Raw genomic sequence first — 25622 nt, forward strand, 5'->3', positions numbered from 1 at the left:
AGGTTGGAGAAGCTTAAAGTATTGACTGACTTGTCATCTTTCCTTGCCCTTCCAGGAAAAATAGAGAATCCTGTGTAAGAGGAGCAGGATTAGGTTCTTGGCTGGGAGAAGGAGTTAAACTATTTACTTCCACAAGAGGTAGTGATGGCCACCAGCTTGGATTTCTTTAAAAGATGATTAGACAAATTCATGGAGGACAAGCCTAATGGCTATGCTGTACCGCCACTATTGGAGCAAGTATGCTTCTGAACCCAATTTGTTTGGAACTTCAGGTGTGGAGAATGCCGTTGTGGTCAGATTGTGTTTCTCATAGGCATTTGGTTGGTAACAGTGAGAACAGGATGCTGGACTAGATGGGTCTTTGGGTTGATCCAGCAGGGCTCTTATGGCTTGCGTTGAGGCTTGTAGTGCTAGGGCAAAATTGACTGCCATATCTAATTACCGATTTTAGCAGGGCGACCTAAAATAGCCTATTGAGGACAGAAAAATGCTCAGTGGGCACTGAATGCTTGGCTGATGGTTGGTGGAAATTGGGGCAAGGGAAATTGAGTAGAGTATTCCTGGAAGAAGACATCGGTGGGTGGGTGGCAGCCTAAATGGGAACAGTTGCACAGCAACATTTATGTTTCGGGTCCAACTTGATGACTAATAGCCATTGTTATACAAACTCATAGAAGACATGTCTAAATGCCTCTTTGTAGCTATTCAAGGTAGTGGTCATCACAACATTGATTGTGTGAAGCTATTTTCCTGTGTGAATTTGCTTCATCTGTCAGCCACAAATCTCTTCCATCATCAGTTTTATGGAATGACCCTTAGTATTATGGGACAGAGTAAAATGTTTCTCTCCATCTGCTTTAGCAGCACTGTGCATTGCTTTTGTTAAAACACTTGGTTAAAGACATTTCAGTCTGATGGCTACATCAGGATAGAGATTCTTTGTGATACCTTAATGTTCCCCATCCCTACACTCAAAGTAATTTATCTTCCACCCCCTTGATGTTGCTTAGAGACCCTGGGCTCATTAAATTTGTTGGGTCTAAAGCAAAAAAAGGGAGAGGGGGAAAAGCATTGGTCACTGCTGTTGTCTTCCTTTTAAGAGGAAAAACAGAGTGTGGATGAAGTCTGGGCTTTTAGTTAAAACAACTGGAGTACTTCGCTCCCTGGCAGCTGGAAGAGGAGTTACTCCTACCAATTGAATTTTTCTCGCAAAAGAAAATGAGCTGCTACATACCGGTACCTCACAAGTGCCTTTATTGTCAGAGAACATCCCTGTAAGATTTCTTGACATTGTCCATCATCACTTTCATCATTATATATTTTTCTCCATTAGTTGTTGTTGTTGTTTTTTAAAAATGGTGCCTCTCAAACTAACATCCTAGCTGTCCTGTTACTTTTACGGCTATCACTTGGTTTTCTAGCTTTTCTGGTTTGTTTCTGTATGGTAAAATAAATCTACTTGGTTCGAGAATGGACCTGTAGGACAGCCCACTTCTGCAAAGACCAATTAAATCCCCATCACATAAAAGAGCCAGGGCTCTTTCATTTCAAGGTTGTGATGACATGGCTCAGAGAGCCCTCTGATTTTCAAGCTTTTTCGAAAAGGTTTGTTGTAGGAGAGATGGCAGACTGCTGTTGTATCCATGTGCATATTAGTCCCAGAACAAAGGACCAGGGCACTTATTGAGTGGCCAGCCATTTCCAACTGGAAAGTCTCTTGAATTTCTGTCCTTTTTAATAGACAATGTCTGGCTGGGAGAATGAATTCCACCTTTGGAATACAGGAAGCCTGTATTGGATCTCAATATGCAATGCAAGGCCAACTGGAGAAGATGACATATTATGGGGGTTTTCATTGCTCATTCAAAAGAGAGGAGTTTGAAACAAATGCTGAACGATTACAGTGGTACCTTGGTTTATGAACTTAATCCGTTCCGGAAGTCCGTTCTTAAACAAAAACTGTTCTTAAACCGAGGTACCACTGTTATTGGAATCTAAAGATTGGGGGCATGCCACTCCTTACAGGACATAATAATAAGAATGAGGAAATCCTACTTAAAGTACATACAGAATGTTCAGAATTGACTTAACAACACTTAACAGGATGGGGGTGGGTAAGATTTGACGCTTCTGCTGTTTAACATCATGCTGCTCAGCAAAGGAAATTGAATACTCAGATGTAGCAGCAGCTAAACTGTTGAACTTTTTTGTGTGTGCCTTAGGAAACTTGAGTATATCATATTAAATGGATCAGATTCTAGACCAAGGGTTCTCAACCATTTGGGTTTTATGGACACATTGGGAATTTTGAGAGTGTTGTGGGTACCATCACAAAATGGGCAGTGGGGTGTGTGGCCTGTCCAAAAGTGGCTGCTGTGGGGTGTTGCCAGGCTATTTATTCTAAATATGAGAGCAAACTCACTCAACCAGTGGTTGAAACACATTTCCCCAGCCTTTTGTGATGCTTGATACATTTCAAAGAGGGCAAACTGGAGAGGATGAGGTTTTACTCCATTTCTTGGGCAGGTTACTTTGGAGTACAATGCAATAAACCTTATCCACCCAGGTCACCCCAATTTAACTTCAAATAATTTGCACTGCATCCAAAATTAATATCCCACTGGCAGGCAGTTTTGGGAGGGGTGGTTGCTGAGCCTCTTATGTGATCTGTGCCATTTGGCTGCCATCTTGGATCCTCCCCATTTGTAATGCAATCACTGTTCCCTGTCGGATTAGCACATCTGAGGGAATGGGTTGCCTTTCTGGAAGGGACCACAACCAGCAGCCATGGGCAGAACCCACGTCCTCTTAACCATTAGGACGTGTGACAAAATGGATTCCTGAGGTAACGGGTGTCAGATTATTCACTTTGAGCAATATCCTTTCTCATTGAATTTTCATTTTATAGGATCTTTCTAATTTTTTACCTCGTTTAAAAACCCAGCATTTGAAATACTTGCAGCCAACCTGTTGCAGGGATAAATGATGTGTTGGATTTGCACCTGCTTATAGTCTTCTGTAGTATTGTGAAAGTAACCTTGCTGTGGCATGTTCAAAGTAGTGGTGAACGAGGGGTTTGCAGTTGTTTACTAAGAAGCAACCAGCTTCTCTTTTTAAAATGTCTTGCCTATGATCAATGTAAACCTGTATAGACTTTTGCTATTTTAGTCATGGGAAGCTAGAAAAAGAGGGTCCGTATGATGCCATACAATATTAACCTTTTCCTAATTAAATCCTGTAGAACATTGGCTGTGAAATCAGCAGTATTGAGAGAGTAGTGAATGTAATTAGACTTTTTGGAAGTGTTTGTTTACAGTTGATTTCAGACAGAACTGTTTTTATATGCACAAAGCAGATGGTAATATTTGACACTAGATCCTTATTGGAATATGTTAAAGTCTCAATTTAAACCTTTTAAACACTTACTGTGAAATGCAGTCTTTGTCTTTTTCATTTAAGATGAGGGAGAGTAAAGTGCTTAATTTCTGGGATTGGGATTATACACACACATACCTCGCCCATCTGGCTGGGTTGTCAACAGTATGTAATCTGCACCCCCTGGGTTGCTTTTGACCCACTCCTAATCTTTTGTGGCTCACAACATACCACTAAGCAGGGAGAAGGAATAATCTTTTCTGCAGTCCATCTTCTTTTCAACTGTTCCCTTGTCACATGGATTGCGGAGAGAAGAGAATTTTAAACCTTTCTCCCTCTCCCTCCTAAAAAAAAAACACTCCTCTCACCATCCTGATGAAAATTGTCACCCTCTGTTGTTATTAAATTTAGGAAAAAAACTTAGTAGTAACATGGCCAGTAGTAATTGGGGTTGTTGGGGAGGGAAGAGTGTGCCAGCTGAGGTAGGATTACCTAGCAGGAAAATCAAAGACGGATAAGAGAGGGAGTATAAAGTATTCCTGGTCCCATCTGCTGCCATTTCTGACCCTGCACATTGCTGACAGATTCCTTCCAAGAGAATTCAGCTTTTTTATGGGAAAAGGTTGTCCACTCCTAATCTCATTGATGTAGTCTTTTTAAAGGGGAAGGAAACCCACAACACCCTTCTCTGCATTTATGAAGGGATCAACTGCCAGGCAAACAGGTTTCTTTCACTTACGGCAGCTGGTAATGATAGAGCTTGCATTAATTATCTCTTGGCTGAGACAAGGCTGTCAAGTAGCCAAACCTCAGGAGAAAATGGGTGATATCCAGTGATGTGTCTGCCTGCATGTGCAATGAAGATCCACTTGCACAGTGAGACTTATGATTTCTCTTCCCCCATCTGCATGCCTCCAAATTCTGCCCTAGATCGTTCTTCAGTCATCTGGAGCATATTTGGGTTAGCAGGCCACACGAGGGGAACTGCAGGGTGCAAGGAGAAGCTTAATCTTGAGCTCCTTGTCCCTAGATACAAATGGATTTCTTGCAAATCATTCTTGTGCTTGGCGAAATGCCAGTTCTGTGTGCTTATTGCCCTGTGTGCTTATTGCCCTGTCTCTGGCTGTTTACCAATCTCGCCCAACTTTTAAAAAAATGAGTGGGACCGGTGAACTAAAGAAGGAAGAAAAATCCTGAATGCTAATGCAACCTTTTTTTACTGCATCTTTTGGATTACGGCCATGTGCATCCAGAAGTCACAAGTGGGCAGACTATGACTAGCCTTGCAGGGATGAGGGCATAGGTTCCTGGTCTTTCTAACAGATGGCTCCATGACACTTCTGAAAGGTGAACCTTTTTCTAATTCAAATACAAGATGGCCTGCTGAGGAATTGGCTTGCTGCCTTACTGTTCAAGTATGTTTTGAGACTTGCTTCTATAGCTTTATTTTCTTGGCTTGTAACTATAGCTCTCTCAGCTATAGTTGACAGTGTGGATCTATGAGCCTTATTCAGGTTCCTCAGCAATGCTGGCCAGCCAGCCACTTTTTAAGAATGTTTGAATGATCAGAAGTACCCTGCATTTGTAGTGAGCAGTTATGTAGCTGCTGCTGTGTCATAAACTTCAATATTATCTACCTACCACGACTACTGGTGTTTGGGATAGTCTCAGGAATGTGTTGTGCCTAAGAAGATATAATTGAATTAATCTGCCGCTTGCTAAAATGATGTTTAAAATTGCAAGTAATGCTTAAATGCTTCTTGAAATAGAATAAGGTGTAATTAACCTAATGTGCTGAAATATTTCTATTAATATATCTTGTGCTGTAGTAGGACTAGACAACTTGATTTTCGAATTGGGCTTTGAGGGAGAATTTAGAATGTGACATTGAAGATAACTCCCTCTTTTATATTAAATGGCATTATACTACATTATATTAAAATCTGTTTCTCTCCAAGTTGCCAAGTGTTACAACAGGGTGTGATCAAAGAGAGCCAGCAATTTGTGCTGGACTGGGAGTTGGGAGACCAGGGTTCAAATCCCCACTCAACCATGAAGGCCCATTGGGTGAGCTTGGGCCAGTCACTGTCTCTACCTAGCTTACTTCACAGGGTGGCTGTGAGGGTAAAATGGGTGAGGGGAGCAGTGTGTACGTCACCTTGAGCTGCTTAGAGAAAAAGGTGAGATATAAAATACTACTACTACTACTACTGTTGTTGTTTAGTCATTTAGTCGTGTCTGACTCTTCGTGATCCCATGGACCAGAGCATGCCAGGCACTCCTTTCTTCCACTGCCTCCCGCACTTTGGGCAAACTCATGTTGGTAGCTTCGAGAACACTGTCCAACCATCTCGTCCTCTGTCGTCCCCTTCTCCTTGTGCCCTCAGTCTTTCCCAGCATCAGGGTCTTTTCCAGGGAGTCTTCTCTTCTCATGAGGTTGCCAAAGTATTGGAGCCTCAGCTTCACGATCTGTCCTTCCAGTGAGCACTCAGGGCTGATTTCCTTCAGAATGGATAGGTTTGATCTTCTTGCAGTCCATGGGACTCTCAAGAGTCTCCTCCAGCACCATAATTCAAAAGCATCAATTCTTCGGCGATCAGCCTTCTTTATGGTCCATCTGTCACTTCCATACAACACTACTGGAAACCATAGCTTTAACTATACGGACCTTTGTTGGCAAGGTGATGTCTCTGTTTTTTAAGATGCTGTCTAGGTTTGTCATGGTTTTTTCCCAATAAGCAGGCGTCTTTTAATTTCGTGACTGCTGTCACCATCTGCAGTGATCATGGAGCCCAAGAAAGTAAAATCTCTCACTGTCTCCTTTTCTTCCCCTTCTATTTGCCAGGAGGTGATGGGACCAGTGGCCGTGATCTTGGTTTTTTTGATGTTGAGCTTCAGACCATATTTTGCACTCTCCACTTTCACCCTCATTAAAAGGTTCTTTAATTCCTCCTCACTTTCTGCCATCAAGGTTGTGTCATCTGCATATCTGAGGTTGTTGATATTTCTTCCGTCAATCTTTATTCCGGCTTGGGATTCATCCAGTCCAGCCTTTCATATGATGAATTCTGCATATAAGTTAAATAAGCAGGGAGACAATATACAGCCTTGTCGTACTCCTTTCCCAATTTTGAACCAATCATTTATTCCATATCCAGTTCTAACTGTAGCTTCTTGTCCCAAATAGAGATTTCTCAGGAGACAGATGAGGTGATCAGGCACTCCCATTTCTTTAAGAACTTGCCATAGTTTTCTGTGGTCGACACAGTCAAATGCTTTTGCGTAGTCAATGAAGTAGAAGTAGATGTTTTCTGGAACTCTCTAGCTTTCTCCATAATCCAGCACATGTTTGCAATTTGGTCTCTGGTTCCTCTGCCCCTTTGAAATCCAGCTTGTACTTCTGGGAGTTCTTGGTCCACATACTGCTTAAGCTTGCCTTGTAGAATTTTAAGCATTTAAGCATTAAGAATTTGCTAGTGTGTGAAATGAGCGCAATTGTGCGGTAGTTGGAGCATTCTTTGGCACTGCCCTTCTTTGGGATTGGGATGTAGACTGATCTTCTCCAATCCTCTGGCCACTTCTGAGTTTTCCAAACTTGCTGGCATATTGAGTGTAGCACCTTGACAGCATCATCTTTTAAAATTTTAAATAGTTCAGCTGGAATTGTTATTTGCCTTGTTATTTGCAGCGCTTTCTACCGTGTTTCCCCTTTTTTAAGACACCGTCTTATAACTTTTTTTACTCAAAAAAGAACACGGTGTCTTATTTTCAGGGGATGTCTTGTACCTTAAGGCCTCCTTGGAGGGGCCAGGCCACTGGTTCGGGGTGCTGCTGGGCGCTCTGCGCGGCACCGAGGCGGCAGGCTGCTGGCTCGGCGCTCCGCCCAGCACTGCTGGGCGCTCCGGGCGCTCGGCGCTGCAGACCGCCGGTTCCGGCGGTGGGGGGCAGGCCTCGGGCAGCTCTCCCCCCAAAAGAAGAGGCCAGGCGCTGCAGGGCGCTCCGAGCGCTCGGCGCTTCGGAGCGCTCCGCTCTGCAGCCGCCGCTTCCGGCGGCGGGGGGCAGGCCTCGGGCAGCTCTCCCCCCAAAAGAAGGGGCCAGGCGCTGCAGGGCGCTCCGAGCGCTCGGCGCTTCGGAGCGCTCCGCTCTGCAGTCGCCGCTTCCGGTGGTGGGGGGCAGGCCTCGGGCAGCTCCTCCCCCCCCCAAAAGAAGAGGCCAGGCGCTGCAGGGCGCTCCGAGCGCTCGGCGCTTCGGAGCGCTCCGCTCTGCAGCCGCCGGTTACGGCGGCGGGGCGGCAGGCCTCGGGCAGCTCCCCCCCCGCAAAAGAAGAAGCCAGGCGCTGCAGGGCGCTCCGAGCGCTCGCTGCTTCGGAGCGCTCCGCTCTGCAGCCGCCGGTTCCGGTGGCGGGGTGGCAGGCCTCGGGCAGCCCAAAAAAAAGAAAAGAAAAGAAGAGGCCAGGCGCTGCAGGGCGCTCCATGCGTTCTCTGCAGCAACAGCAGCCGGTTCCAGGCCCCTCTGGCTGGCTGGGGCGCTCGGCGGTCTCGCATGGAGGTATGTCTTATTTTCGGGGGGTGTCTTAGATCTCACTAATGCTAAAAAATGCTGCCATGGCTTACTTTCTGACTACGTCTTTAAAAAGGGGAAACACGGTAAGGCCCATTTGACTTCACTCTCCAGGATGTCTGGCTCAAAGTCAGCAGCCACACTACCTGAGGTGTACGATACCTCCATATCTTTCTGGTATAATGCCTCTGCATATTCTTGCCACCTCTTCTTGATGTCTTCTGCTTCTGTTAGGTCCTTTCCACTTTTGTTTTTTATTGTAATCTTTGTACGAAATGTTCCTTTCATATCTCCAATTTTCTTGAACAAATCTCTGGTTTTCCCCATTCTGTTGTTTTCCTCTATTTCTTTCCATTGCTCGTTTAAGAAGGCCCTCTTGTATCTCCTTGCTATTTTTTGGAAATTTTGCATTCAATTTCCTGTATTTGCATTCAATTTCCTGTATCTTTCGCTATCTCCCTTGGATTTTGCTTGCCTTCTCTCCTCCGCTATTTGTAAGGCCTCATTGGACAGCCACTTTGCTTTCTTGGATTTCCTTTTCATTGGGATGGTTTTTGTTGCTGCCTCCTGTATAATGTTACAAGCCTCCATCCATAGTCCTTCAGGCACTCTGCCCACCAAATCATCATCTTCTTCTTCTTCTTCTTCTTCTTCTTCTTCTTCTTCTTCTTCTTCTTCTTCTTCTGCTTCTGCTTCTGCTTCTGCTTCTGCTTCTGCTTCTGCTGCTTCTGCTGCTTCTGCTGCTTCTGCTGCTGCTTCTGCTGCTTCTGCTGCTTCTGCTGCTTCTGCTTCTTCTTCTTATAAAAAACATTGTTGCTGTTGTTGTTGTTTAGTCATTTAGTCGTGTCCGACTCTTCGTGACCCTATGGACCATAGCACGCCAAAAATATATTTAAAAAATTGGGGTTCTGCAAATAAGAAATTTCCGTGAAGAGAAACTCCCAAACTGAACTCAGTGGCAGCACAATAAATACATATGACACCATGGCTTTTTGGCATATTACACCGATCCTGGTCCGACTGCACTGGCTACCAGTTGCCGGGCCCAATTCAAAGTGCTTTTTTACTTAAAAGGTAAAGGGACCCCTGACCATTATGTCCAGTCGTGACCGACTCTGGGGTTGCACGCTCATCTCGCGTTATTGGCCGAGGGAGCTGGCGTCCAGCTTCCGGGTCATGTGGCCAGCATGACTACGCCGCTTCTGGCAAACCAGAGCAGTGCACGGAAACGCCATTTACCTTCCCGTCAGAGCGGTACCTATTTATCTACTTGCACTTTGATGTGCTTTTGAACTGCTAGGTTGGCAGGTTTTGACTTATAATCCTTAAATGGCTCAGGACTACAATACCTCAAGGACTGCCTCTTTCCATATGAACCCACCCAGACCCTGAGATCATGTTCTGAGGCCCATCTTCATGTGCCTCCTTTTTGAGAGGTCTGGAGGGTGGCAACATGAGAACAGGCCTTCTCTGCAGTTGCTCCCTGTCTGTGGAATGCTCTCTCCAGGGAAGTTTGCCTGGTGCCTTCATTACACATCTTCAGGCATGAGGCAAAAACATTCCTTTTTAACCAGACCTTTGGTTGATCTGATTGACATACTATGCCCTTTTAAAAATGTGGCTCTTTTTTGGGTGTGTGTTATTGGGTTGTTGTTTTTATTTTGATAATATCTATTGTGATTTTTTTGTTATTTTCTGTGAACCACCCTGAGACCTCATATTTGTATAGGGCGATATACAAATATATACCCCGATACTGGAGAGATGCCTTTCATCTGAATCTGCCATGGTTGGCCATTTTATTCTGCCTCCTTATTCTACCTGTTCCGTGTACGGGATTATATAGGTGGTGTTTTAAAACATTTTTTAAAAAATATAAAAATAAGATGTAAGAAAGCTCAAACAACACCACAGCTGGCTCTTCAAGACAGTCCACTTCAACTTGCTTCATGATAGGGTGCCTTTTATAAGTGCCACACAAGCTAAGAAATTATCAGTTCCATTCCAGATTGTATAGCCTTCACTGATCAGTTGTTAGCAAACGGAAAGAGACAGCATGGTTTCAGTAACAACAGTGAAATTCCATATATTTCTTTCTGAGTTGCAACACCTGTATGATCTATGCTTTATGAAGGCAGCTTTATCTTGCAGGTGACTAGTGGATGCAATGTGCCATATAATTCCAGTCCAGATTGCATATGTGCCAGTAAATTGCAGTATGTGTGTTTTTATTTCCAGAGATAAAAGGATGTGACCAGCCCTGTGGCTTTGAAAATAGCCCTGAAGTAGGTCTGGGGGAACCTGCCAATCTTGAAATGTTTTTTTAACTACTACTATGGCTCCCTGACTATTGGCTATGCTGCCTAGGGTTGATGGGAGTTGTACTTCCACAGTGTCTGTAGGGTGGCCATAACCTTCCTTATTACTGCGAAGTTTCCAAAGTGCAGTGCAACTGTACTGTGATAAAGGTTTTTCTCCCTCTGCTGGGGTGCTGTAAGATCAAACTGTTAATTTCGTTACAGACCACTGAAGCTCCTTATTCTTGTTCTTTAAGATTATGTGACACAAGATACATGTTATTTTTTTTCCTATTCGGTGATGATGTTTAGAGCCCAAAGTTGTGGTCAACTGTTCTTATGCTTCATGTACAGTGCCTTGTATGATATATACCGTATTTTTCCGTGTATAAGACTAGGCCCCCCCCCCAAATGTCAAAAATTAGGGGGCATCTTATACACGGGGCCATCTCGCCCCCAAATTTTCTTATATCTGAATCCCCCAAAATAGGGGGCATCTTATAGACAGAAAAATACGGCAACTTGTTAATGTTGTATAGCTTGATATGTAACTTGGTATTTTTCTATTCAAGTGACCTTAATTTGAATGCTTTTTGGTGCCGGTTTCTTACTGAAGTTTGCTCTTTCTTTTTTGTTGGGAGAGTAGAAGAATTACGGAAGCTGAGCTGGTCAGGAATCCCGAAAGCAGTTCGGCCAATTACATGGAAGCTCCTTTCAGTAAGTACTTCAGTATTTTGTGATGATAGTGTTATTTTTCTCGCCACATATAATTTTGCTTGAGTCATAGCTAATCAGTAGCGCTCCAAAATAGTGTGACAAAAAGGACGTTGTTCTGTTCTCAATTTCAAGCTTGGTTTGTCATAAGAGAATAGAGTAGTAAATCATGACAAGTGCTGTATTTTTCTTTGTTGCCCCCCCCCCCGCTCCTAAATGCCTTGTAGTGTTAAATAAAAAAATAGTTTCAGACAATAAAGTTAAGTATATTCCAACTATGTGCATATGTGTGTTTCTTACAGTATTGGTGTAAATTAGAAATTGGTGTTTATTGATACTGGTGTTAAGTAGAATGGTTTCCTTGCTTAGTGGCAAAATGTTTTGAGGAAGGTGTATATATCTATGGTATCTTGCACCCAAGTGAACGTGAATGCTGCTTCATCAGCGAATATTCATGTTGGCTTTTTAACATTCCAAGTTACACATCCCACAGTTTAGCACTGTTGAATTTTTTAGAGAAGACTTAAAACAGTGTTCATTTTTACCCCCTTTTTTGAGGAAGATCAATCTGTGGGGAATGTGAAGTGTTCACTTCAGAAGAGGTCTGATTTCCAGTGTTTAAAAAGATTCTTTCTTGCTAATGAGTCTCAATAAATTTCCAGGCTTAGTGCTTTCTAATCCAAAATTCAGATGCAGCTCTTAACAGTGAATATTTAATAAGTAGTCTCTTGCAATTAAAATTAAGTACACAGAATGCAGTAGCTGTTTTTTTTCCCTTCCCCTGGTAAAGTATACATTTAAAATGCTGACTCTTCATCCTGAAGTTCAAGCTGAGTTAGGCCATCTATTTGCCCTATGCTGCTGGCTTGATAGAAGAATGGGAAAAGCTATAAGCCATGTTGGCTGTAAGGTTATTACTTTGATTAGATTGGGATTTTTTTTAAAGAAGCATGGCAGAAATTGTATAATGTTCCACACTCCTTCCTTGTCCCTGCTTCCTTGAATCCATGCTTCCCACCCAAAGTCAGTGTCCCCAAGATGGATTTCTTATTGAGCACTTCTCTACCATTTGAAATGATGGTGTTTTGTCCCCTGGTCTCTGAATATTTGACATGGTAGTGATCTTATGTAGTAGAAGAAATGCTTTATTTCATGCTGTATTGAGATGTTTGTAACCTGCCCTGGGACTGCATGGTGAAGGGTGAGCTTTAAATATAAGTAAATAAGTGTTTTTTAAACAATTGGCAGTAAAAAGAAAACATATTAGAATTAGAAAAAAGAACAAAGGTTCTCTGAATAGCCATTAGTTTGACATAAACATCCCCATTTTGTCTGAATGTCTTCTAATTTGTCCACATGCACAGATGAGCCCTTGAAGTATAATTTTAAATAAGGCTGTAAGATCTCCTAAAGCCAGAAGGAGAAGTAAATGATTTGAACTAGTGGCTAATTTGTGCTTTCTTAGCTGCAAAAATAAAACATGGCTTGCAAGGGAACAGGATATTGAACTTTTCTAACAGAGAGGGTGTGTTGATTAATCTTTGAAACTGATTAGCAGCAAATGTCTGTTCTAAGGAAAATATTGGTGTATTTAGTCATAAATTAAATTGCTTTCTAATGGGACAAATAATGTATTCTGAAGAGTACAGACTCCTGAAAAAGAAATGCAGTCTTGACATCTTAATATCCTAGCTCACTACTTTGCATAAGGTTAGATATTGAATTCTAGAGATTGCATCTGAAGCTGATACAATATATGGGAAACTTTGTCTTTCTCCAACTTACTGTTTCAACAGAAATATTTAGCTGCTGTCAGGGCTGGTCCAAGACATTTTGTAGTCTGAAGTAAACAAAAGGATGGCGCCACCTATTCAAAATGCAGAAGTTGTTTGGACTAGCTGTTGGGTCTGTTGTCAATAATGCCATGGAAACAGTGTCCTGTGCTACACTTGAGGGTAGCAGGCTAGCTAGGGATCACACAGCTATCTTCCGAAACCTCACTGCCACTTTCTGCCCCCAACATCTGGTTCTTGAGGCTGCTGCCTAATGGTTGGCTCTGATTGGTGCTGAAAATGAAATGCCCATAGAAACGTTCCAATAATGTATATTGGCATGGAAACTTTTATTCATGTCCTTGGCACCAGTGTAATAGATAAAAAGTTGGATCTCTGCGAGAGAGACATGAGCCCAGAGCCCAGATGAACCATGAAGCTTGCTGGCCGCCTTTGGACAAGTCACTGACCAAGTTCAGACATAGTGATCTTTCTAATTATGACTCCACCCCCCCCCCTGCACACTAGCTCTTCCCTTTGGTTGTGTGCCATAATGCAAATCTTCCAGGTTTTGTTAAACCACAGCCACCCATTGAATTTGGATAGCAACACTGATATATTCTCTACTTACAAACCAGAATATGAAATTGATATGAAATCAGTTTCCTGATTTGGTTGTAATTGGAAGTTTAACAAACCCTGAAAGATTCCCCTTACAACAGATGAGATTCCATTTAAAACCCTTGTTTGAATAAACCTTGGTTTATTAGACCGAGTTGGTTACGTTTGAAATTAGCCATTGTCGCCAGGCCTATGACACCTGTGGATTCTTCCTTTTTAGGTCTGAGGTGTGACTTCTTCCTATTCTCAGACTGACATTATAGGGTGGCTTATGAAAGATAAAATGGGGCTGTTAAGTGCTTATCTGGATAATAAGTGTATCTTTTCTTTTTGACTTTGACTTCAGATGAAAGATTTGAGAAAGTGGTAGCTAACTGCTTGAGTCCATTCCTTGGCTGTATTTATGTGAAAGACTTAATAGAACAGGAAACATGAGGATCCAGTAAATTGAGGAAATAGCTATCTTTTGATTTAGCTTTTAAGATAAGCAGTTTTAACGTTGATAGCTTCATTTTCCCAGACTTTTTTATAACTTGTGTGCAATGTTTATAAACTAGTTGAGTTCTCATACTACCAGCATAGTCTGTAACACTTTATACAAATGGCTTTACAGAAACACTTCCTGCATTGTATACACCAAGCACATAGGCTTGATTACTTAAATCCAGATGAGCTTATTGATTTGCATCAAAGCTTTTTATTACTTGTTGAATTGTTTTGTACACAACACTTCCCCTACTTCATAGACTGTAGCCTTGTTCTTTTGAAGGTTGTAAAAGTTTTTCAATACTGTAGATCCCTGAATCATTTCACTTAATAGTATTGGTACTTTGCCATGCATACACAAATACTTGCTTAATTTACATTAAGTTTCTTTTATCTTGTCTTCTGGGGTGTGATATATTAATCTTGTCCAAACTTTGTCAGAAGTGCTCTGGTGTGCAACATATGGTTTGATTGCTCTGAAGCTTTTCATTTTTCATCAACAGCTATTTCTCACTTTCATTTTGTTTTCAGAATGTTTTAAGCACTCAATCCAAAATCCAAAATGTTTAATCTACTGAGTAATAGGACTGCAGGGGGAAAAAACCCCTCTTCTACAAAGACAAATACATTCCCTTTTAAAAATACTGTTGATTCCCATAGGGATGTGATTGGAGAAAGCATTTTCTGGTTGCAAGCCATAACTGTGGGTCATAATTTTTTAGCTCCTCTCCCACCAACTCACCCATCACCCTAGCTGACATTTTCCTTTCATGGGAGGAGATGCATACATTTTAAAGACTGCTCTTTGTGTGTCTCCAAAGTGTTGGGGACAGACTAAATTTATTTTGGAGAAGCACCACTTCTTGATTCTGACCAAGTCTGAAGTGGCACACTTCACTTTGGACTGTGAAGCGAATGTGCACACAGTGACCCAGTATAATTCCTCAGTGCGATTTAGAAAATATAAGTACAGTAGCCACAGCTAGTTTGCTCAAGCTTCCCTACCTATGGTTTGGGTTACACATTCTTTTTGTTAGGCTGTATATGGTCTCTGTTGTAGCCTGTTATATGAAGTGGAGAAACTATTTACAGGCATCTTAGACTGGGAACTTTTTGGAGCTATCACCTCTTAGAGTAGGCAATATTGGGTTAGATGAGGGTTTCTTAAACTTGGGTCTCCAGCTGTTTTTGGACTACAATCCCCCTCATCCCTGACCCACTGGCCCAGCTGGCTAGGGATTATGGGAGTTGTAGTCCAACAACAGCTGGGGACCCAAGTTTGGGGACCCCTAGTCTCGATAAACCAGTGGAACGACTTTGAATAATACACCACATAAATGGAAGAGAGATGCAATCCTATATTGAAGTGAATGCTTTCTTTAAATGAGGAACAAAATGGATGGGGTTTTTTCATTGAATGCAAGGCCCGCTTTGAACGTACACCCCTGGTTCATAAAATATGGATTATGAACTCCAAAAAGAGTTGGAGGTCAAGTGATCTGTGCAAGTGGGAGAGGTTCTGGTTTGTTTTAAGTCAGAGATCCCCAGTTTGGATGTAATGAGGAACCTTGGCTTAAAACCAGGATACCTGCCCCAAGGCCAGTGCAAGATGAAAGATGTGCAAACTCTTAATTTGCACCGTAAATGGGCCATAGAACCATTTTCAAGGGAAGGAGAGTTTTTAATGAACAATTGGTAAACAAGTTTTCTACAATTTCAAATGTGTGTCACTTTTTAGGGTTACCTGCCTGCAAATATAGATCGGAGAGAAGGCACTTTACAAAGGAAGCGGAAAGAGTATTTTGCTTTTGTGGAACAATATTATGATTCAAGAAATGAAGAAACTCATCAGGATACATACAGACAGGTGAAGGAACTGAAAAATGTCTCCAGTTAAACGAAATTTCACATGCATTCCAATGCCTTTTTCAATATTACATCACATTATTTCTGAGAGTGCTCCTGGCTTTCTGAGAGAGCTTCTCATTGGCAGGAACACCCTTCCAGGCACACAAAGAGCAATGGAACCAGGCTGTCCAGATTTTCCTTTCTGTGGCTAACTTCCTTTTTCGTTCATTTTCTTAATTTATAGTTAACCTTGGATACAGAGATGGCCTTTGCATGTTTAGCACACTGGTTTCCAAATCTTCTGTCTTCATAGAATACTTTGCCCATTGACTTTGGGAATAGGGTTGCCAGACTCAATATAGGACAGGACTTCTGTGCCTTTAATTGCCCTGCTCTCTCTTGAGTCTGGAAACCTTAAAGAGAAACCAGCAGACCCTTTGTTTAATTTCCAAGCAAAGGGTCTGTTGGTTTCTCTTTAAGGTTTCCAGACTCAAAAGAGAGCAGGGCAATCAAAGTCACAGAAGTCCTGTCCTCTATTGAGTCTGGCAACCCTATTTGGGAACGCCTGGGCAGTTGCCAGTGTGAATTTTGCACATTTAAAATACTGGCGCAGCCTTTCGTAGAGGTCAATTTGCACAGAGCACTCACTGGCTAAGGCAGCTGGGCTTCTCCATTGCCACACCTGAATAGAGTCTGCATCTTGGAATGCACCTGACATTCTACTGCATCTTAACCTTGTTTAGAAAGTGTAGTGAGGAAACTGTCTTTCAGGGAAGTCTGTTGGCCATTATTGGTATTCTCCCTGTGAAATCCCTGATAGGTGTCCAAGATATTCTAAGATTCCTAGGAACAAAGTTTAAAAACCATGAAAGCAATGGAAGGGAAGGGATAACCCAGACCTTCAGGAAGCCTTTCTTGAGGGGCTAATAGAAGGAACACTGGAGAGCTAATGCAACTTGTAAAATATTACAAAATCGATCCTCTCAGCCAGATGTTTCCCTGTAGCCTTGTACCATTTACCTTGTGGATATGTCTTTAATATTTGTGTTGTGCTTTGTCTGCATTTTGAAGGAGTTTGTGCAGGCAGCAACTTTTATTCCTTGTACACTAATAGTTTTGTTTTTAAAGCAGCTTGAAAGCGTTATTCTCTTTCTTCAGTTCTTGGGGAGTGAGAACAAACCACCGTTCATGAATTGTAAAAAGCAGCACTAGATAAATAGTGGCTCCATAGCTTTGTTTCTGCCTGTGCAGTACTTTCCTGCATAAAAAGGATGAAACATGTACAAAAGGGAAATGTTAACCTATGTACTCCCCATATTCAGAATTACCATTGAATTCCCCCCCTTTATGTGTTAATTCACTGTCTATCAAATCCTCAAATTACTGAGTCCTGTGTAATGCATATGCACTTCAAATCCTTTTTAAAGGCTAACAGGGAAGGCCTGTAAAGAATAAGGAAAATTGAAAACCTGCGTTCCTTCACTAGCCTTTTTTTTTTAATAACCAAGTTCAACAGTAGCATTATAAACTTAGTTATCATTTTAAGGTTTCTGAAAATTAAAAGATTTCTTTTTCAGATTCATATAGATATTCCTCGTATGAGTCCGGAAGCTTTAATTCTTCAACCCAAAGCAACAGAGGCAAGTAATACTGCAAGATAATAAATCCAACTGGCCCATCTGTGTGATTTGCTTGTTTGTGTATTGTCGGAGTACACATTTCACTTTCTCTGGAGATGCCATACTGAAAAGTTCTTCTTGGCAAGCAATCTTACACCCATACAAGACAGCCATTTCTGCATTCTTGAGGAAATTCCCTGGGATATTTAATGCCCTCAACAAGGGCTGAACAATGCTTATTGTCCTTCAGGAGCCCTAATGTTGACAACTGAAGTTCAGTTGGGGCAAGCAGGGGAAGGCAAATGAGGCAGAAGATGAAAACTGGTGGACTCAAGCCACAGTTCATAGCCTACTGGAAAGAGGGATACACTCTCCTAAAGCTTGCATTACCCACATCTAATTTTCTCCCCCAATTTCTGATGCTGCAAACTTTTAGGGGCTTTGACCCTTATGATGTGGACATAATTTGGGGGGCATTTATTAGGATAAGAGTAAATATGCCCTTAAAATTATAATTAATCACTCAACCCATGAACTCTCTTAATTTGTCTTGAAATGGCAATAAAAGTAAGTTGGGGAGGCATATTTTCCATGAGGCATCCATCAGTTTAGTTGAACTCGCCTATACAGCACCATCAATTCTGCACAGTGCCACTCAGATTTGGGGTTAGATGAACAGTTCCCACTCACCTAGCCATGGACTTCAGTAGACTGTGCTATAAAGCAATTGTACTATAGTGCTGAGGCTCAGGGTTAGTTGAACAAGAAGCTAATCTTCCAGACCCAGATCTTGGCACTGCTGGGGAGATAAGTTTCCCACTTGTCTTTTTTACTGGCTCTCATTTTTTTGCAAGTCACAGTCTACTTGATTTCAGTTCTTTGACTTTACAGCAGCGAGAGTTACAAATGTCAACCATAAATAGAAGTGATGCTTCTAATGATTCGTGATCTTATTCTATGATCTCCTGTATTATCATGACAATATAGCTTCCTAGATGCATCCCCCTCCAGTGTAATGTCTGTGGTGTTTAGGACATATATGTAGAATAGAGGTATTTTTTTGGAAGTATGCATAACTCTTCATTGTAGAAAATCAGCTTTCTACAACATGGGAGGAGGTGAAAGAGTATCCAAGGTCCTAAAGGGCTCGAGTAGCATTCTTGGCCCACTTCCAAATGGCAAACTGCTTTTGAAGCTGATAGGTGTTTCAAAATATGTTTGTTATGGTGTGAGAGGCTGCTTTAAAAGAGAAATAGTCCGAAAGCCGCCTGGGCGTGTGCAGGACTCTCAATGCATCTAAAGAAGCTCTTTGAATTTTGGCTATGAAATGTAGGAAGGAGAACAAACCTTGTTAAAAATGGTACATTTGTAACAATTTAAATTTTCTATAAAGGCTTAATTTTTACATAGTGCTAGAAATCTTTAAACGTTTTCCTTGAATAATCAAGAAACTGAATTTATGCTAATTATGTATGCTGATACTCACTTGCATTTTATTATGCCTACATTTTGTGCCTTCTGATTTCATTGCTTTACAGCTCTTTACATTTCTTCCCCAGATCTTTGAAAGAATTTTGTTTATCTGGGCAATACGTCATCCAGCCAGTGGATACGTTCAGGGCATAAATGATCTGGTTACTCCTTTTTTTGTTGTCTTCACATGTGAATATACTGGTAAGAAAAGTTACATCAACATTGTATATTCTTGTAATCTGAAATTTTAAGAGTGTCAGTGTATAGTATCTTTGTAGAGTTTTAGGGGTTAAGTTATTAAAAATGTGCTTATGTATGCAGAATTGCCTGTCAGTTAAATTTTTATTTGAATTTGTTTCAAAATATTACACCCCCCCCAATGAAAGCCATGCATTTCAAGAATAGTTTTTGTGGATTCTTACGGCCGTGGTCATACAGACATAATTTTATTTGTATGCCACCCTTCAGTAGTTAAACCATGCTAAGGTGGCTTAAAACGTGAAGAAAAATGCATAATTCCAAAACTAACAAAAGTTGTTGGCATCCATCTTTCTCAAGAGACAATGGAGTGCCAAGGGTGAAGTCAAACGGCCCAGGGTGCAAAAGCCTGGGCAGTGTGTATGGAGGTCCTGGGCCGTCCAGATGACAAGACCCTTCTCTTGGCCTCACTGATGTGGTCCAAAGGAAAGCAGAGCAATATGTTTGGCACCACCGCTGTTGCAGGAGTTGCCAGAAGGAGGCAAATAAATCACAATACATTCTAAAATAAAGATACTAAAATTTGTATCAATAACAGCAACAACCTCCCCGCCCCCAAATACTCCAGTCCATGAGTCTGTTCAGTAGCCTCAGCTTTTGTAGTTGGAGTCAGTCAGGACCCCGCCCTCCCACGCCAGGTGGAAAAAGGCCTGCAAGGCAGGGATCAGGTCTTCCAGGACTCAGCCAAGATGGTCAATGTTCCATCCCCCTTCTCTCCCTCCATCCCTTCCCAGTTGGTTGTGCTTCACACGCCTCATCAATATAATAAACTAGATTGATTTTGTTTTTAATAGAGGGCAGATTACCCTTGAAGAGTTGAACGGCTGTCCACTTATTTGACAGGAAGGCTTCTCTTTTGCTGTGCTTCAGTTCATAGGAAGTCCTTTCCCCCCATACTGAGCAGTTAATGAGAATTGCTGTAGCTTGCTCCCCTAATAATCTATTAAGTAGAGTAGGGGGCTACTCTAGAGAGTGTTTACAGTTTCTGCCTCTTACTCCCTCATTTGACAGATAATGAAAATGTTCCTAATGAGCCTAGAACAGTAGGATCTGTGCTGGTATACTTTAGAGTTGTTAATTGAAATAAGTTTAAATGAGATGTGATTAGAGGATTGATATTCCATGTTAAATAGACCATTTAATTAATATAGTAAAAACGTTTGTCTTAAGTACTTTACCATCAGTTTACATTTCAAGTATATTGACTGTGTTTTTTTCTGAAATTTGCTAATAACAGACCAGGGTCTGTCTAATGGCCATTTGTGGTAATTGGGGACAATGCCATTGAAACGTGGTTGCTGAACTACCCTTGGCATTAAACTTATTGCTGTGTTTGACTGGTAGAAAAGTGTATATCAGGGCACAAGTGTGTATACTGTAACTATAATCCCTGCTCCTAGAACATCTGCCCAGCTGTGGACCACTGGTGCTCTGAGTGCTCTGAGCACTTTTTTGGCAGCACTTTTGTGTAAAGGGAGGAGACATTACCTCTGACCAGCAACACCTGAGCCAGTTCTGGGCACCTTTAAATAAAAGGAGTGGAAGTATTATTGGTTCTCTAGTATTGGGTGGATGTACATGACATCTGCTTTTGAGAGGGAGATTGCTGGGCTACAGATCTCTGTTAAAATGCAGTCCTAGTTGGCAAGTTCAATCTGCACAAGAGTATTTGTATTCTGTTGCTATCATAAATCTTCAATGTCGAGGTGGTGCTGTTTAGGGAATCTCCAGAATAATGACAGTTTTAGCAATGCCTTCTCCTGTAGTCATGAGAAAACAGTATGCAAACAGCGGACTGTTGTAAAAAGCCAGTCTTTAGCTTGATTTAAAAAATATTTATATAAAAATTGTAATAGCAGCTTATGAGGATCTGCAAGAGCCTCTTTGGGATAAAAGAGATTAACTTTTGAATGACTGAAACATTGCAGTAAGGAGAGACATTCAGCTCATTCAGAAGAACAGCAAAATAGAGAGAGGAAGCTCAGCTAAGAACCAAGCAGTCTGTTGTCACATTGACTGCATTCAAACAATAATTCAAACCTTCATGAACTGAACCGTGGACAGACACTGTGGTGTGTGCTTGTCCCTCACCCTTCCTATCATGCACCAGCTTCATCACAAAGATCCTAGCTTGCACTGATTCACAGCTCCCTATTGTGCATACAGGGGAATTTTGGCTTGATGGTGGTTACCAAATCAGGGAAATAAAACACAATCTCATCCTGCTTTGGTCACTGACATTAAACTAGAGTTTCACAGTTTGTATACAGTGGCCTGGCTTGCATGTCACGGCAAGCCAAAACAAACTATGGCTTACTGGGACCATCCCAATGTACTGGCTCCCAGAGAGGAGCTCACGCTTGCGGTCCTCCCTGACAGCTAAGCCAGCTAAGCCAAGGTTTGACTTAGCATATTGTCTGAACCTAGGATTGTGGTTAAGGCCTCTTCTCCGATAACCACAAATTGTAACCGTAGGACACACCTTACTACAGATTGTGATTAAGGAGGAGAAACCTGAATCAGGATCCCAGGTTGGAACAACATGCAAAGGCTTTGCTGCTGCATTGTGCTATGAGGCCTGGGGAGGAAGAAAGTAGGTGTGAGTTCCTCTGTTTGTGTAGCCTGGGTAAGCCAAAGTTTGGTTTACTGTGACATGCAAACAAAACCAATGAGGAACGCAGTTTAAAGCAAGCCAGGATATTCACATGGAAGTCTAGGACCTGGGGAAAGACAAGGGAGGAGTGCAGCCACGTGGTTTATAAACCATATAGTTTCATGAAGTATAACTTATTAAACTTGGCTCATTGTGCAAATGAGGCCATAGTCCTGTTCTAATGAACTTTCAGATTCCCTCTCACTTAAATGGCAACTCCAGTGTATATTTCAGAACAGAGCCCATGAAGGCTCAATTGTTAACAATTACTCTGTTAATAATAATTAGAGTATCCTTGTGACAAGATAAGTAGATTTACACTGGCCCATAGGGATGTAGCAAGGCACTAATGCACAGAATTTGCCATAAGATGCGTTTCAGTGATATAGGCATTTTTTCACATATTCCAATTATGAATTAAAATTGGATGACATTCACGGGAAGAAAAGCTATCATAGTTACGATGTCGATACGATAGATTATTATGAAGCTGACCTTGTAACTATTTGCATTTAATTTGCATTTGATTGCATTCCATTTCATGTGTCAAGTTGACTGGTCTGCTAAACCCTTATAGAATTTTTCATAATTGTTTGACTTCATAATTCTGAAGCCAAGTGTTTAAGGTTTTTGTCTAGTTAAACAACATAAACCATCCTAAACTTAGATTTCATAGGTTTGGAAACTTTATAACATGTGAATTGAACATTGGATGCGAAAGGGTTTTAACAACGTTTTTGAGAGCAAGATAATGCAGCACAACTTAGAAACGTTCATTGATGTGATAAATTAGCTTTCAGTGTTGAGAATACTTAATTGTAGCATGTTATGTGTTATGTTGTGTCTTGCTACTTTATCCATGGGTTATACCGTATTAAATTTAAGGATTCTTGTTAAGGTGATACAACTTTGGTCTGTAAGTCTATGATGATACATGGTACATGATCATGGGTGCAATGACGGCGAAGAAAAAGGAGCATATTGTTTTTCTGCTGAGAAAAGCAGTTACATCTGTCTAGGTTTGCTGTGTCTTTATATTTAGTTTGAAGCATCCAGAAATTTGTTGTTCCACTGGATGATCTTTCAGGGCATCAAAACTTTAATGAGTGTATAATTCTCATACATATAACAGGCAATGTGTCCACATTTTTAAAAATCCAACACATCTTCTGGCAAGACCCTGCTTCCTGAGGGTACAGGGAATTGAGCCTTGGCAGTAGTTGCTCCCATCTAGTCCTTTAGAGCCAATCCTTTCCCAGTCAACACAAGGAGTTTTAATCAGTTTGTTTGGTCTTCTGTTGTAAGACTAAACTTTAAATTTCGTATTTTGAAATATATAACACGAAACTCGCAACATCAAATAACCCAACTCCCCACCACATGTAACCAGTCACCGGCACTTCATTTTGTTGTTGTTGTTACTTATTCATTTTGTTTTGTTTTAGTTGTTGTTAACATTCTTATGAAATCATGGACCTCTTTGAGTCTCAGAGTCTAAAATCTACATACCTTCCAATATTTGCTGGTACTTTTTCTATTGGTATAATTAACTCTTGTTACTGATAGTAGCTTTTACTGTAGGTGTCCTTACGTAATAGTCTCAGTGATCAAGTAACAACCAGGATGGCTTCTTAATGGGATGCTTTAAATCCATGTTCATTTTCCCAGGGCAGTAATAGAAAAAGTAGACTCGTATCTCATTCTCTGATACAACCCTATCTGCTAGCAAAGGGCTTAACCCATTTGCTAATGTTCCATTAGACGCTGAAGCCAATAGAGGACTGATGAGACTTTACCCTACCACGTTAATAGCTACTTCAAAAGGCTGCACTTGGCTGAGTGTAGGTTATATTTATAGCTTGGTAAGTTGTTGCTGTTCAGCACTGTGTCCTCCTGCGTTGCTCTGTTTGCTTAGCCTTGCTGGTGTAGTTGTCCTGTCGGTCTTTCCAGATGTGTAGTGACCATAGTTTCAGTTTATTTAACCTTCTCAGCCTCATCTGTAGGGATATATTCATGTAGTTACTATGTGACTTGACCTGTTCTGTGGACACAGGTTTAATTTTCTACACCTTCAGGAGTCTGGGAATAGAAATTTGCAGTAAGAATTTCCTTTTGTTTTCCACGGTCATGGTGACATGCTTTCCCCATGGCTGTAGCTTGTGTGACACGGGCCTTTCATGAACACATTCTCCCATTCTGCATCCTTGGTGATGGCAGAGCTGCATCACGTGAGGAAAGTTTCTAAAACATCTGAACCAGCCCATAGAGTTGGCGGCAGAAATCCAAGGAGCCAAAATAGCTGGTTTATGTTCTGAAACAATGCACTCCAAGGTGCAGTGCCCAAATTGGGTTTCTGCTGCCAATGGGAGTCGTTTCCAAAGCTGCAGCAACATGTTTTGCTTTCCAGTGGCTCTGATCTATAGCATGCAGGAGGCTTGCTGCAGAACATAGCTCTTTGGGGGAAGCAGCTTTTTTCTGTGGCAGTTCAATCAGCCGCATGAAAATGTTGAGGGATAATTTGAACTGGGAGCACGTCCATTGTCACCCAGAAGAGAAACCTGGACCCAGAGTTTACCGAACTTAGCTGATGCATTGTGTTTAAATGATTTGAATACACAACTATACTAAACTGTTCCATCTGAACTCTGGCTTTATAATTACCTTTGCTGAAATATCACAATGTGGCTTTTGCAAATGCAGTTGCTTCCAAATGCCACTCTTTATCAGTCAGCCTCCTTATGTTTGATGTATTCTTCTCATGCTTTCATTGAAATGGTGTTTGATAGGCCTATTGTGAGCATGATGCATGAGAGGTTATGGAAGGACAGTGCATTGTTGCTAATAAAAAAGATGCTGACAAAAGGGATCTAGCATAGCTGCCGTCTTTAAAGGATGGTTTATTGCACTGGTGTCAAAATGGAGAAGTGAGAGAGCACTTGGAGTAACTCCTTTGTCATCTTTAAAATAGATTTCATGAGCGTGGTAGGCTTAGTAAGCATCTCCAAGGGAATTGTGGATGTGAATAACAGAAGTTCTTCAAGTGCTCTCACTTCATTTTAGTGCCTAGTTTGTTTGCGCCCTGGGTGAAGCTCCATGGCAGCTGTATGCAAAGAGGAGCCCCATTACAACTTGCTCATGTATAATGGCTTGAAAAGCAAAGTGCATTGGAAACCTCTACAGACAGACAGAGCTGATGAAAGCTTTAGTTTCTAAAAATAGAATTTTTACGCATTGTAGGATTCTGACGTTGGCTACTTCTTTTTTTAATGAAGTCAAGGTTTGGGAAGATAATTAGTTAGGTCTTTTTGATATGGTTATTGTGGTTGCCTACAACTCTAGACATTTGTTTTCCATTCTTGCAGTCAATCAAATGTCATAGTTATTACCTAATATGTGTAATTAGTGCTCCGTGCTAATCATAAGTTAAAATAAGGCTTAGTTTTGGAGTTTCCTGTAGGTTTACTCTCCATATTTCATAGTAAAGCACAGAGGATTTAAGTTATGGATAGTTTTATATTAGAAAGCATTTTTTCATGATTATAGAAGGCATCTTCTTTTTTTTTACCTTGAACTCTTATACTATATAGGGTACATTTGAGACAACAACTAAAAATCTTGTGTGGCGATGGGAGAACCATACCTCTGTACAATTTCTCACTACTGTTGTTCTTGAAATGGCCAGAGTCCACAAATGTGCTCCCTAGGTTACCATATTATCTAACCAGTGCCAGCTGGGCTTAAGAAGTACTTGAAAGCAGTAGGACACTTTGCATCTTAACAATATCTCTTAAGTTGCGTGCATGGTAGAGATGAGCCTCTGTTTTCTTTGGAGCCTGGAATTCAAAGATGAAGCAAGACTTCCTCTCCCCAAGGTGCGGGAGGAACAGATAGTACCGTAATTACCGTACAACAACTTCCTGACATTTAGAAAACACCTAAAGGCAGC

The 25622-nt window shown here is 41.4% G+C and overlaps 1 protein-coding gene across 2 annotated transcripts in view; it reads left to right on the top strand.

Annotated features, from left to right (window-relative positions):
• TBC1D22A (TBC1 domain family member 22A) overlaps nucleotides 1–25622 on the top strand; it is a 110033-nt gene that overhangs the window by 17972 nt on the left and 66439 nt on the right. For both annotated transcript variants that reach the window (XM_035128570.3, XM_035128568.3), the window contains 4 exons: nucleotides 10879–10949; nucleotides 15564–15692; nucleotides 17251–17313; nucleotides 18852–18966. In XM_035128570.3, coding sequence (XP_034984461.2) covers nucleotides 10879–10949; nucleotides 15564–15692; nucleotides 17251–17313; nucleotides 18852–18966 — 378 coding nt within the window. The remainder of the gene's footprint in view (nucleotides 1–10878; nucleotides 10950–15563; nucleotides 15693–17250; nucleotides 17314–18851; nucleotides 18967–25622) is intronic.

This window comes from Zootoca vivipara, chromosome 9 (assembly GCF_965207765.1).
Source record: "Zootoca vivipara chromosome 9, rZooViv2.hap1.1, whole genome shotgun sequence".
In the NCBI taxonomy this organism is placed as follows: domain Eukaryota; kingdom Metazoa; phylum Chordata; class Lepidosauria; order Squamata; family Lacertidae; genus Zootoca; species Zootoca vivipara.